Consider the following 13,949-nt stretch of genomic DNA (forward strand, 5'->3'; position numbering starts at 1 on the left):
GGTTAGTACTGGTAACCCTCTTTGAAACTATTGCACCATTCAGCTTCAGTTGGGTTTTCTTTGAAGACAGAATTCTCATTAAGAATCACAGCAGAGAATACAAGCTCAAATCTTGAACCTGAAAATAACCTTTCTTAAAGGCCTATTTGAAATTTTTATATGAAAACCTTTCTCACTTAATTTTCAGAAAGTCAAAAACAAGGATATTCTATTAAACTTCAAATCCAACCATCCTATAACTGAGAAAAGAGGAATGTCAAGGGCCTCACCCTGTGGGGTCTTTAAGATTTACAAGGATTTCCTGAGATTAGTAGTGGCAAATGATGCAAGAAAGCAAGCTTATACAGCATCAGCAAAAAAAAAAAAAAAAAAAACATTTCTTCTATCCATCCCTTCCAATAATTTTTAAATTTATTCAAGCTATCCACTTCCACAAGTCTCTTCCAGTAAGCAATCAACCACCCACTGGCTAATAGTGAACATCTGCACATCTATTCTGCAACTGTCCTTTTCAATTTGAATTTATGCCCCCTCCTAAGGTTTTGAAGGTTTAAGGTTTTGAATTTATGCCCCCTCATAAGCAAGAGGAAGAATCCCATTAGCACTGAGCTTGCTCAATCTATTCAAAGCCTTAAATACCTTAATCACATCACTTCGCAGGTGTGCCTTGTCTCCAGATGCTGCAATTTGCAGAACTGAAGCCTTTTTCTTCTCTGTACTTTTCCAGGAGCTCTACATCCTTCCTAAAACGAGGCTTCAAGAGCTGTATGCCTACTCAAGATGTGGCTTGACTACTGCCTTACATAATGGGACAATAACCTCATTATCCCTGATAGCAAAATTCCTGTATGTCATTGACAAAACCCCATTAGCTGTCCTGTCTGCACTTCTCAGAGAACTTTGTATCTGACTGCACAATTACCCCAGATCCTTTTCATTTTCCACTACCCTGAGTGTAGTACCACACAGTTGGTATGTTATATAGGAATTTTGCTAACAGGGAAAGGAGGTGATTGTCCCTCTGTATAAGGCAATGGTCAGGCAACGCCTTGAGTACTGCGTACAGGTCTGGAGGCCTCATTTTAGGAAGGACGTAGATTTGCTTGAGCGTGTACAGAGAAGGGCACCAAGATTGGTGAGGGAATGAAGGGATCCTCTTACCAAGAGGGGCTTAACTTCTGCAAATTGCAGCAGCTGGAGACTAGGCACCTGTGCGGTGATCTGATTGAGGTGTATAAGGCCTTGAATGGGTTGAGCACGCTGAATTCTGATGGGATTCTTCCACTTGGTTCATATTACGGACCTAAGGGGGCATAAATTCAAATTGAGGAAAGACAGATGTAGAATAGATGTGCGGAAATTTGCCTTTAGCCAGCGGGTGGTTAATTGCTGGAAGAAACTTCCATCTGTCGTTGTGGAAGTTGATAGGTTAAATAAATTTAAGGAGGAACTGGACAAGCAATTTGGAGGGAATGGTGTGATTTTTTTTTTTTTTTTTGCTGATGCTGCATAAGCTCATACACTTGCTTTCTTGCATCACATGCCACTACTACTACTATTCTGGGATTACTGCTACCCATACTCAGTACCTTGCATTTGTCAATGTTAAACTTCAGTTGCCACCTTTCAGCACATCTGAAAGGTGACCAGAATGCTCGGCTACCATTAGGGCAAGAAACAAGTTTTCTACTCTTAGCCTGTTCAAACTCTAGTTTGGACTGATTAAAAACTGCTTTACAATTGTTGCGAGCTTTGGTGTAGGTAGAAAATGAAACTGAAGAATTAGAAACAAGCCAATAACGATATGCAACATTCTTCTCTTGAACAGCCTTAGCACATTTATTGGAAAACCAAGGTTTAGATAAAGGACAAGATTTTAAAGTGGAGTGTGGGATAAAGGATTCCATTCCTGCAAGAATAATTTCACTGACACGATCTGAGCAAACGTTGACATCAGAAGTTTTGAAACAGTAATCCGACCAAGGAAAAGAAGAAAAGAAGTCTCGCAGGTCATCCCATTTTGCATTCTTGTAATGCCAAACAACACGAGGTTGGGAATAGCCATGAGATAAAGGTCCCATTGGAGAAGAGACAGTCACCAAGTTGTGATCTGAAGTACCTAAAGGACCTTTCACTTCGACCGTGTACTTAGAAGGGTTGTTTGTGAGAAAAAGATCAAGCATATTGGCTGTACGATTAGGATTGTCTGGTATTCTTGTAGGTAAATGAACAATTTGTGCTAGGTCATTAGTAATTGCAAAAGCCTCAGCATCTCGACCTGCTGGGTCGGTGTGACTAGAAAACGGAAGCCAGCTGGAGTTGTGAACATTAAAATCACCAAGGAAAATTACCTCACTGTTAGGAAAGTTGGACTGGAGAAAGTCAAGCTGCAAAGAGAGGAAGTCAAAGAGCTCCAAGTGATTAGTGGAGTTGGGAGAACGGTAGAGACAACAGATGAATTTGACACAATGAGGTAGAGAGATTTTAAGCCAGAGAAGATCAAAGAGAGGAGATTCCAAATTGCCAAGTCTCTGACAGGGAATATCAGAATGGACATATGCACAAGTACCACCTTTGAGACGAAAGGAATCATACAGCATATAATTTGGACATCTGAGGTGAGCAGTTGTTGAATCAACCGATAACTGAGATTCTGTCAGAAAAAGTACACGGGGTTTGGCAGACTGCAAGTGGAAATGGACATCGTTGAGATTAGAATTGAGGCCACGTATATTTGTGAAATGATTAGGAAGTCCTTGGGAGGTTTAGATCTTTTCGCAGATAAGCTTGCTCTATTAGTTTGACAATTCATGGTGTATTCAATAGTAAGAAAAAGTGGGTGGGACATACTGTATGAAGTAATGAAATTTTTGGATATGGCTTACAAGTGGTAAGAATATACCCAGATCCTTGACATAACGTGGCCTCGACAATGCTCCCCGCATACACACTACTCGGACTCCCTCCAGTCACTATCTGGCAGAGTAGAGGTAGCAAGATTATACACTAGCTGATCCGGAAGCCTTCTAGAGAGTTACCAATAGGTTCGTTCTGGTGTACTAACTAGCGGCCGGCCTGCAAACACCGTTTTAGAGCTGTACCCTCGAAATGTAAGGAATATTGGATCTCGCCACGACGTTCATCATTACCTCAAAAGTCATCAATCATACTGCATGATGGAAGAGATGGGGAAGGGTTGACCGGAACTTTGCTCTAGAGACTAAACATGGGTTCCACCACTTCAAGCCTCCAATAAGCAAAGTGGTGGTATTTCACCAGTTGACGAGAGTCATCTACCACCTAGTACTGCCTGGTAACATAGAGGGGGGCGTTCCTCCAGGTGGTGTGGGCACCACACCTCGACCCCTGCTTACATTGGTTCACACCTGGGTGGTCACCCACCATGTACTTGTGCATGGAGGTTATACCCAGGATTACTAACAGTCCCACCATCGTGAAGGTGCAAGCAGAGGATTTGGCTGTCACAGACTGTCCGGACTTCACTGAAATTGGGTCCACTTGACTTGAGTGTCACCCGAATATCAGTTTCATCAGCGTTTTAGACTCCCAGGTAGCAAGTACAGCTTGTCTGGCATATCTGAGAGAATGTCTGTGACAACCTCAAGGACCAAAGGCTAATTGAATTACATATAGTTCTGCTGAAAGCTGCTGTACTCAAGTGGAAGAGAAGCTGATATGATAGCAGAGGGAAACACTGCTGCTGCTCCAACAGTTGAGTGAGATTTGGAACCATCCGTATATATCGGTAGGAAGTCAGCATACTTTTGAATATGGCTAGAATGCAGTTGTTGCACATTTAGATTCGACAGACAGTTCTTTCCCCATTGCAGAAAATATGTATCACATTTCAGTTGAGGATAGGTGGTCCATGGTGGAGGAGAGTAATTTTTGACCTGTTGCCTATTGTAGAGAGAAACATTCCAATTCTGTGTTATTTCAAGGAGCCGTAGGCCTGCTGGTCGTATTTTACTTGGTTTATTTATATAGAGATTGTGAAATGGTGGATTAAAGAGATGTGGCTGAATAGGATGCGGAGAGCAACTTTGTATTTTGGCTGCATATTTAAGTAATAACATTCTTCTGCGGAGGTACAGAGGGGGCTCACGAGCTTCATTGTATAGACTATAGGTTGGAGATGTCCTATAAGCGCCAAGGGCAATCTGCAGTGCATTGTGTTGTATAGGATCCAACCAACGCAATACACTCCTTCGGGCAGAATCATAAACTGGAGCACCATAGTCCAAACGGGATCTAATCAGTGCTCTATATAAGAGCAGCAAAGTTGTACGATATGCTCCCCAAGACAGGGCAGATAAAGCTCTTAGCATGTTCAGCTTTTTCAGACAGGGGTATTAATTTAATGTGCTCAAAGAAGTTTAACTTGCTGTCAAGTATCAATCCCAGGAATCTGATATTATTGGAAATCGGAATGATGCAATTTGATATCCGAAGTTCAGGGTGTGTATGCAATTTGCGCTGATTGCAGAAGTGGATTGCAACAGTTTTCTGATGGGAAAGACGATATCCATTGAGTTCAGCCCACTTTTGCACTTTATTGAGGGTCATCTGCAGTTGCCGTTCGATAGATCTCATGTTCGAAGAATGGCAAGAAATAGAGAGATCGTCAGCGTAAAGATATGCCTCCACAGTATTTTGTAATGGAATCAATTCTAATGGCAAATAGGGTTGCACTCAGTACTGACCCCTTGTGGTACTCCTTCCTGCGAGAAGACAGAAGAAAGGGAGTTTTGATATCAAACCTGGAAAGTGCAGCTTTGGAGGAAGTTCTTAATAAACATCGGCATGTTGCTACGTACACCAAGAGTATGAAGGTCACTGAGAATGCCATACTACTGCCAGGTGGTATCAAATGCCTTCTCTATATCTATTGAGACCATAACAAGGTGTTCATTTTTTACAAAGGCATTGCGAATTTCGGATTCAGCCCTGATCATCAGATCTAAGGATGATCTGTTTTAGTGAAAACCATGTTGACAATTACTCAGTAGATGTTGAGTTTCAATGATCCAAACTGAGTCGACTGTGGATCATTTTTTCAAGAATCTTACCAAGGCAACTTTACAAAGAGACTGGCCTGTAACTATAAGGATTGGAGGGATCCTTTTCCAGGCTTCAAAAAGGCTAAAACTGTAGCATGGTGCCAGGAGGTTGGAAAAATATTTTCCAGGAAGATCCGATTAAAAAAAAGACCAGCAGCAGTTCTAAGAGATGCTGCTAGTCTTTTTTTCATTGAGATGCTGCAGCATGACATAATATATGCCATCTGGCCCAGCGGCACTGTTTCGTGTTGTTTTAATGGCCTGTAAAAGTTCACAATATTGAAGAGGCTGATTGTATGGAAATGATTGTGAGGTTCGAAAGTTGATGGATCTCTGTTCAGTGGTGGTCTTAAACTTCTGGAATTCTGGAGTGTAATTTGAAGCAGATGGGACTTGGGCAAAGGTTTTGGCCAAGGAATTTGCAATATCTAGAGGAGAAGAGAATTCTTGCCCACTGCAAGAAAGAATTGGGGAAGGGATGGTTGGAAACTTCCCAGAAAGCTGTTTGATTTTTTTCCATATTAATCTGGAGTCGGTGTTTCTATTGACAGTAGATGCGAACTGAGTCCATGAATCTTTCTTGGCTTTCCTTTCAATGAAACGCACTTTAACCCTTAGCTTCTTGTAGTTAATTAGACTGGGTGTAGTTGGAGATTGACGGAATAAATTAAATGCTTTGTTTTTTTTCTTCTTCGCTTTTGTGCACTCGTTCCACCAGTAGTTGAAGTGCCGTCTGGTTTGGGGATTTGATAATGGAATTGAATATTTAGCGGCAACTAAAAGACAGGATGTGATATAATCAGTGACTTTATCTATGGGCTGTAGTTGAATAGTTTTTTTGTCCAGAGTGATTGCTGAGTGAAATTTGGCTCAATTGGCTCTAGAGAATTTCCAGTTCCTGCAGGGTTGGTCTAATGGTGGTTTTGTAGTGAGCAGGTTACAAACAATTGGGAAGTGGTACATGCCACTTTTTAGTACATGCCACTTTATAGTCGGGACCAGTACTGGAGAACTAATTGAGAGATCAATTGCTGAGGTATGTCCATTTGGGAGCTGTATGTGAGTGTGTGTGCGCCAGTATTGAGTATGGTTAGGTTTTGGGCCTCTAGAAGTCTTTCAATGAGTCTACCCCGTTTATCTAATTTTGGAGAACCCCATAAGGGGTGATGTCCATTAAAATCCCCTAATATACAAAAAGGTGGAGGAATCTGTATGATGAGATCTTCAAGGTCTTTTAAAGAGTAAGCATGGTTTGGCGGTAAGTATATTGAGACAAGCGTTATGGCAATATGGAGAGTTATACGAATAGCAACAGCTTCTAATTCAGTCTGAAGAGGGATATGTTTAGTTGGGATCTTTGAATTTATGGGGATTGCCACACCGCCATGGGCAGCATTAGCTGTATTACGATCCCTTCGATAAAGGCAGTAGTTCTTTATCGAAGGAGAAATTTGTAAGGTTAGGTAAGTTTCCTAGAGACATAGGGCAACTGGAGAAAACAGGTTAATTAGATCTTTTATATCGTCTGTGTTGCAACGAAAGCCTCTGCAATTCCATTGTAAAATGGTGTGCATCATTTAGATTTTGTTGAGGATGATTCATCTGACTGTTTTTTGAATGAGGAGCCTTTTTTCCAGTCTTTTTTTGGGAAGGTGAGGCGTCCAATATCCATTGTGTCATTCGCATGGAGTTCAAGTATGGGTTCCTCAATTTCTGAATGGACATCGACTTCCATGCTGTTGGTGGGCAATTCAGTTTTCTTGCTTTCTTTAGTAGTTTTCAGTTGTTCACTGTCAAGCAGAACTTTTGCATTATCGGTCGGATTGCTAATTGGAGTGTTGGTTGCTTCACTGGTTTTAGCTTGAGGTGTGTTTTTTCCAGAGTTTGCTAATGTAGTTTTAACCCAGTTAGCTATAGATGTGCTGGGTGGTATAGATACGTCAGTTTGAGTTGCTGTTGAGTGAGAGCTTCTAGTATGAGATGCATAAGAACGGCTGGGCATTGTCAACATAACTTGTCTGCATGCCTCATGGTATGTCACTTTATGTGTGTTTTATATTTTTGTATTTTCTTTCCTTTTTTCCACATTTCACATGATTTTGAAAAGGCTGGATGACTTTCTTTACAGTTGGGGCAAACGGGAGTAGAGGCTATACAATCTGCTTGTGTATGCTCCTTGGAACCGCATGTAGGATATATGGCGTCACCTCTACATGCCTGCTGGGAGTGTCCATATTTCTGGCATTTAAAACAACGAATGGGATTAGGGATATAAGGCTGAATTCTACAATTTAAGTAGCCAGCTTTTACTGATGATGGCAATTCTGGGGTGTTAAAATTTAAGATTATGGATCGAGTCGGGACAAGATTTCCATCTTTCTTAGTCATTATACGTTGGTGCTGATTACCTTTTGATTGCTCAATTCTTTAACTAATTCTTCTTCAGACACTGTAATTAGGTCCCATTCTGTGATGACACCTTTGGACAAATTTAACGTATTGTGAGGGGTGACAGATACTGGCAGCGCACCAAAAGTTGTTGTTTTGAGCAGCCACTCAGAATGTTTGGACGATGCTGTTTCTATCAGGAGGTCTCCTGATTGTAAATGTTTACCCATTTTTCGTGTTCCAGCAATGGATTCCAAAAATCTCTGGATAACAAATGGTGATAACTTGCCTACAGGCTGGTTGGAGAGAGAGTGTGTCACGAGAAAGTTTGGCATCTCGTCGCACTGCACTTCTCTTCGAATTCTTTTCGGTTGATTAGTGTCATTGACATCAGACATTTCTGATCTTGAGCTTGAAGGCTTTAATGGCCGAAAATTATTCAAATCCATGCCTGCTCCTTTTAGTCCCAGGAGAGAGCGATTCTTCTCCCAGGTTATCGACCCCGCCACATGGAGGCAGGAGTGGTGCCAACCAGTGATCAAGCGATCAGAAGATTAGGAGAGCAGTATGTTGCTAGCGGTGAAGCAGTGATGTTGCTCAGCGAGGGAAGCAGTAACGTTGTGAGCGGTAGAGGGTTTAAGAAAGCACTAGTACTCGCCCTAGGAAAAACGCTAGATAATCGCACTAGAAAGATCGCTTGGCACTCGGGGCCATTCCATTTGGTTAGAAAACCATTGGTTTAAAGTGGTTCTTCACAAAGCCTTTCTAAATCTCTCAATTTGTCAACTATCATCAAGTTAATAAACTGAAAGAGATTTACATGCTGATATAAACCTGGAACAGAGTTTGTAAGGTGATATAAATGACACATGAAATCTTCATTACATACCTGTCTTCCGATGGCCCACCCTTCATAATCGTTAGTCAGATCTCTAATTAACAATGATGTCTTCTTACATGCTTCATGCATCCTGTAATTTTCAAGTGTTTGGCTGCTGTGTTCTGATGTCAAGATATCTTCTTCGCCCAAAGAAAATCTATAAATAACATCTGTTATTTGAAAATCTATAAATAATATCTGTTATTAAGAAAAAAATAAATAAATAACAAATTCTGAATTCAATACAACCAAATATTCTACCATATCAAAATTTTCTTATATACATATCAAGTGTATTTAGTTGAGTTTGTAAATGTATATCAATTTTGTAAACATTTTTTTTATCATGTATTTTCCTCATAGATGCTAAGAGAAACTTTATTGCTTAAAAATAGCATTTGTTGAAAATTAGTAGTTTGGTTATTATTTGTATTTATCTGATTAAGTTGGTGAATTTGTTCTTTGCATGGCTTCTGAAGTTGCTTAAAAAAATCAAAATCGACTTCTAACACCATTGTCTTGTATTGATGTAAGAACATTTGAATTCTGCTGCCACTGATATATTAATATAGGAATAATATATTTCCGTGTAATTTTACAGGAGTGTAATCAACATTTGAAGTGTTTTTATTAGGTCCATTAACTATAAATTTATGGTAATACAAATATGATTTTATAACGTAACTCTGTTAAGGAGGACACAATGCAATTTAAAATAACGCAATTTGTACTGCCATCAAATAGTATCAGAAGGATTAGTTATTATTATTTTCATTTCTCTTAGCTTTGAGTTTTATTTTTAAATTAAACTAAGACTGAAATCATGCCTTAGACAAGAGCAGCAAAGCAAAGTTCCACAAATCAAGATTATATTATGTGTATTACTTGTTTCTTATTTGCAGAGCAACCTTTAACAGAATATGATATAGCCACAGAGGATGCCTTTGTGTGCATGATCGTTGCAATGAGCACAAGAAGGTTAAGTGCAAATTTAGTATTCTGATGGGCTCATATGGGGACTTGAAGAATAGGGTTGATGCTCTTGAAGGATTAAAGAAGAGGTACCCATCAAGAACTCAGCTGCCCAGTCCAACACTAACAGCCCATGCTCCAGCATTAGACAATGCAACATCTTTCCACAGCACAGATCCTTGGTCCCACAATTAGTTGGTGAACTGATTTTTAGAAAGATTTTTAAATGCTTTTGGACCATCAGGGAAACATGAAATATATTGTGTAAAAACAACAGGTGGAACTGGACTAGGGTATGTCTGCCAGGGGTAAAACTTGATAACAGTGTACACCAGCTGTAATTTTTTAAAGGCACAAAAGGTGATATTGTCATACATGTTGGTACTAACAATATTAAGAGTAGGAGAGATGAGGATTTACTTAGAAGTATAGGGCAAAACAGAGAAAAAGTCACTAGTTAAGACTGAAATTGACAGTGTCTACAATTCTATTCAGACATAATAGAAAGAAGTACATGATGAGACCCTTGTCAATCAACTCAGCTGTGAAGACTTGTACAGTCTCCACAGCTGAGAGATCTGGAGATCTGATTGAAGTGTTTAAGGCTTTGAATGGATTGGGTAAGTTAAATGCTGATGGCATTCTTTTTCTTGCTCAGACAACATATAAGGGGGCATAATTATTTTTTTTTTTTTTGAGAAGGATGTGCAAAAATTTGCTTTCCATCAGTGGGTGGTTGATTGCTAAACTAACTTCCAACTGGCGTTGTAGAAGTGGATAGTTTGAATACATTTAAGGGAGAACTAGACAAATAATTAGAGTTGGACAAATGTGAATTTTTGCTGATGTTGTATAAGCTTGCTTTCTTGCATCATTCACAACCACTAATACTAACTGTACTGTAATGGCAGACATGGTTGTAACAGTGATATCAAAGAATTTGAAGTGAGCAAATTATGAAATTCAAAATACAATTTATTTACAGTACTATTTACCAAATTCCCATTAAAATGATTTCATGTAGATATTTGTTTCAATGCATGGTATTACAGAACATTAAATCAAAATATCAGCTGAACTCTTCTCTGCAGAGAAACCCATTTGCCTGTTGATTAATTTTATATTTTAAGTTCCATATATACCTCTATGCTCATTTGAATCTGGAAAATAAAGAAAAAAAATTCCTTTAGACTCCCATAATATTTAAAACTATATTAAATTCTAGTGAATGAAAGCTATTCATTAGTACCAAGTGCAGAGTTTGACAGTCTGACTGATAAGCAAACTGGCATGTTACACTCAAACTGTGATTCACATAAGAAAACATTCCTTTGGGATTCTACACCAAGTTTCTAGTGTTGTTACAATTTACAACAAAAAAGTATCCAAGCTAGCAGCCATATCATTACTGGGCTTGATGTATGTGGTAACAAGAAGTGCATTTTATTTTTATTATTATTATTTTTTTCATCATAGTGCTTAAGATTTGCAGGTGGTATCCAGATTAGGAACAAACTTGTTGATTTCTGCATTAGTTTAACTAAGATGACTCACCCCATTCCTTGATTATGTTGAGCCAACTTATCCACTGCTTGGGCAGCTAACAAACAGCTTTGCTGCAAGCTAAAAGATAATTAAGGAAATTTTATGCTTTGAGCTGAATATAACAAGAAATATTACACACACAATGTATTTTGAACTCTTTATATTTTAAAAAGGCACATGCAAAATTCTGTTTAGTTTTAAAAATCATATCAAGACTCCTCTTTTTCCAAGTCCAAGTTTGAACTATTTCACTTGGAAAGATACATATGGGCACATATTCTTACCAATGTAGACAAAATGGCCCTTGTAATACAAATTTCTAAATCATAATAAGCAACTATGATATTTACATCAGAAAAACTGCCAGGTAATGCTAGCTGCATGTAGTTCATATATAGTACATTTAGCAATGTACTATATTTGAACTATGTAATGTATTATTTATTTGATGATAAGCTGATAATGATATTAATATATATAAAAAAAAGACTAAAATTTAAATTAGTACATATTCATATCTGCTAACTTTCAGAAAATTAGAACAATTTAAATAGAGATCTGGTTTTAACTAGACATGCATTTCAGCCATGCCCAAATGGCATTCCCAGATTTTATTTTAAATTAATGAAAACTAATTAGTACATGTCATACACTGTAACAAGTAAATTTTGCATGCCCTCAAGAAATTAAATAAACTATATTCCAAAGTTCTTTGCTTTATCCTGAAAGAGGCCTCTGAGGTCGGGAAAACTCATGTCTAAAAAAATATATAAATTCATACACCGACCATTGAATAAAATTTAAAATTTAATATGACTACAATCTTTACACAAAAAAAAAAAAAAAAATATTTACAATAAACTATTGCGGAATGCTAAAAACTGTAATTAAAGATCATTTACAATAAAATTTGCTAAAATATAAAACATTAAAAGCGCTAAAAACCTGAAGCTTTTGGGAGCGTTAGCTCCCTTCTTCAACAGTGATATGACTTCCTGCAACATCTTTCTAAAGATGTTGCAAGATGTTGCAGGAAGTCATATGTTTTATATTTATTAATGTTTTATATTTTAGCAAATTTTATTGTAAATGATCTTTTATTACAGTTTTTAGCATTCCGCAATAGTTTATTGTAAATATTTTTTTTTTTTTTTTTTTTTTGTGTAAAGATTGTAGTTATATTAAATTTTATTCAATGGTCGGTGTATGAATTTATATATTTTTTTTTAGACGTTCTTTGCTTTGTTTATTTATTTTTATTTCATTCTGTTCGGATACACAGAAGTTAACTGATGCACCAACATGAATGGACTACCACAACCAGTCACATCACACAACAAATTCGAAGTAACCTAATCTTCTTTTACAACCAAATTTTGTAAAAAAAAAAAAAAAAAAAGGAAAGAAAGAAAGATTTACATATTTAAATTAATCCAACCTTTTAACATCAAAAGCAATTACAACACAGATCAAATTACCCAATAAGAATGATGACGCACCTATTCCACCTCAGTTGTTAATGCCATTTACAAAAAAAAAAAAAAAAAAAACTAGCATTGAAATTAAGACATTAAAATTTTAAATGCATATTTAAAGTGGTGTGTGGTCATTAAACTTAGGCTACAGCACGAGCAGAGCCACCCAACTTGGATATTTTAAGCTCATAGTACCAAATCCAACAGATTCATAACTGACAAAAAAAAAAAAAAAAAAAACACACACACACATTTGACTGAACTAGAAGGAAACTAAACTTATCACATAAACAAAAGATACACCTGATACTGGGAAACTTTTGAATAAACCAGAAGAGTTCACAGGGATGCATTTCTTAAATGTCCTCACCACAATAAAATGCATCAAATGCATTTTAATAATTCTGAAGTCACCTGGTAAAGCACTTGAAGTTGTAATGGAACTTCAGCTTGATGCCTCGTAACAGAGCAATGATTGAGCTTTTTATTTTCCAAAGAGTGCTTGTCAATTTTTCATGAATCTCCAAAACAATGTGAAGTATCTTCTGCCCTTTTCATGCAAATTTTTGTTTTGAGGATAAGAAGAAATCCAAGGAACTAGACATGAAGAATACTGAGTGAGACACTAGTTATATTACTCTTGGCAATAAACTATTGTACATCAGCTGGTACAAGCAGGCCAACTTTGATGTTAGTAGCTAGTTGACTGTGGTTTTTGACATTAATACGATTGTACATAAAAAAATTTGTTCTATTAATCCAAACTCTCAACTATATTTCGACTAAATAAACTATGAACAGACACAATTTGGCCTCAGTAGCCCTTGTGTCGTTAAGCTAAATAACAACAACAACAACAACCAAACTCTCAATCAGCATTTCTACAAAGTTCTACAGCAGATACTGGAAATTGTGACATGAAAATGGCATTTTTAGGGGTTGGTAGCAACCAATTCCCAAATGGTTGATCACTGGTTAACCTGCCAGTCTAAACTGCAAGAAAAGCAAACCCTGTGACTTTTTCCTGTTCCAAAAACTGTGCTTAAAGCTGAAGATTTTATGTTTAAGATCCAAAAACTGAAGGATATATATATATACTAAACAGTATCGCAAAACAGAGGCTCTGAAAATGCTTCCAAAAGAAAAAAAAATCATATCTTAAGGAGACTACTTTGCGGGCAACAGCATAACATACCCAGCATGCAACTATAACACTGGTCAGGAAAAAAAAAAAAAAAAATTCACTCCCTGTTAAAATTTAGGGTGATCTTTGTAGATTGGACATTGCTGAATTCAAATATGGCAACCATATTGCTGTAACACCCACCAATTTTAAGGGAGAAGGAATTAAAGTCAAAAAGTTTCTAGTAAAAAAGATTTCATATATTTTAAGAAAATGTTACATACAGTACTAAATATTGAATAATGGGTCTATTAACCTTATTTTTTTTTTTATTTACAAAAATGTTTAGTGATAACAAAACACTTATTTTGTCATTTTTTTCCTTTTATAATAATCCATTGGTGTTTCCCGTACAAGATTTCAACAGTAGTCTGCCAACATATTTGGACTCCACTTTCCCTGGTACTGTTTTTCTATTTGAGAAA

At 37.3% G+C, this 13,949-nt stretch overlaps 1 protein-coding gene across 7 annotated transcripts in view; it reads right to left on the minus strand.

Annotated features, from left to right (window-relative positions):
* defl (Integrator complex subunit 7) overlaps window positions 1-13,949 on the minus strand; it is a 273,951-nt gene that overhangs the window by 38,579 nt on the left and 221,423 nt on the right. For all 7 annotated transcript variants that reach the window (XM_090386497.1, XM_090386499.1, XM_090386498.1 and 4 more), the window contains 2 exons: window positions 10,876-10,944; window positions 8,359-8,506 (listed from right to left, as the gene is read on the minus strand). In XM_090386497.1, coding sequence (XP_090242623.1) covers window positions 8,359-8,506; window positions 10,876-10,944 — 217 coding nt within the window. The remainder of the gene's footprint in view (window positions 1-8,358; window positions 8,507-10,875; window positions 10,945-13,949) is intronic.

This window comes from Mastigoproctus giganteus, chromosome 12 (genome assembly GCF_048544385.1).
Source record: "Mastigoproctus giganteus isolate SK-2022 chromosome 12, ASM4854438v1, whole genome shotgun sequence".
Taxonomy (NCBI): Eukaryota; Metazoa; Arthropoda; class Arachnida; order Uropygi; family Thelyphonidae; genus Mastigoproctus; species Mastigoproctus giganteus.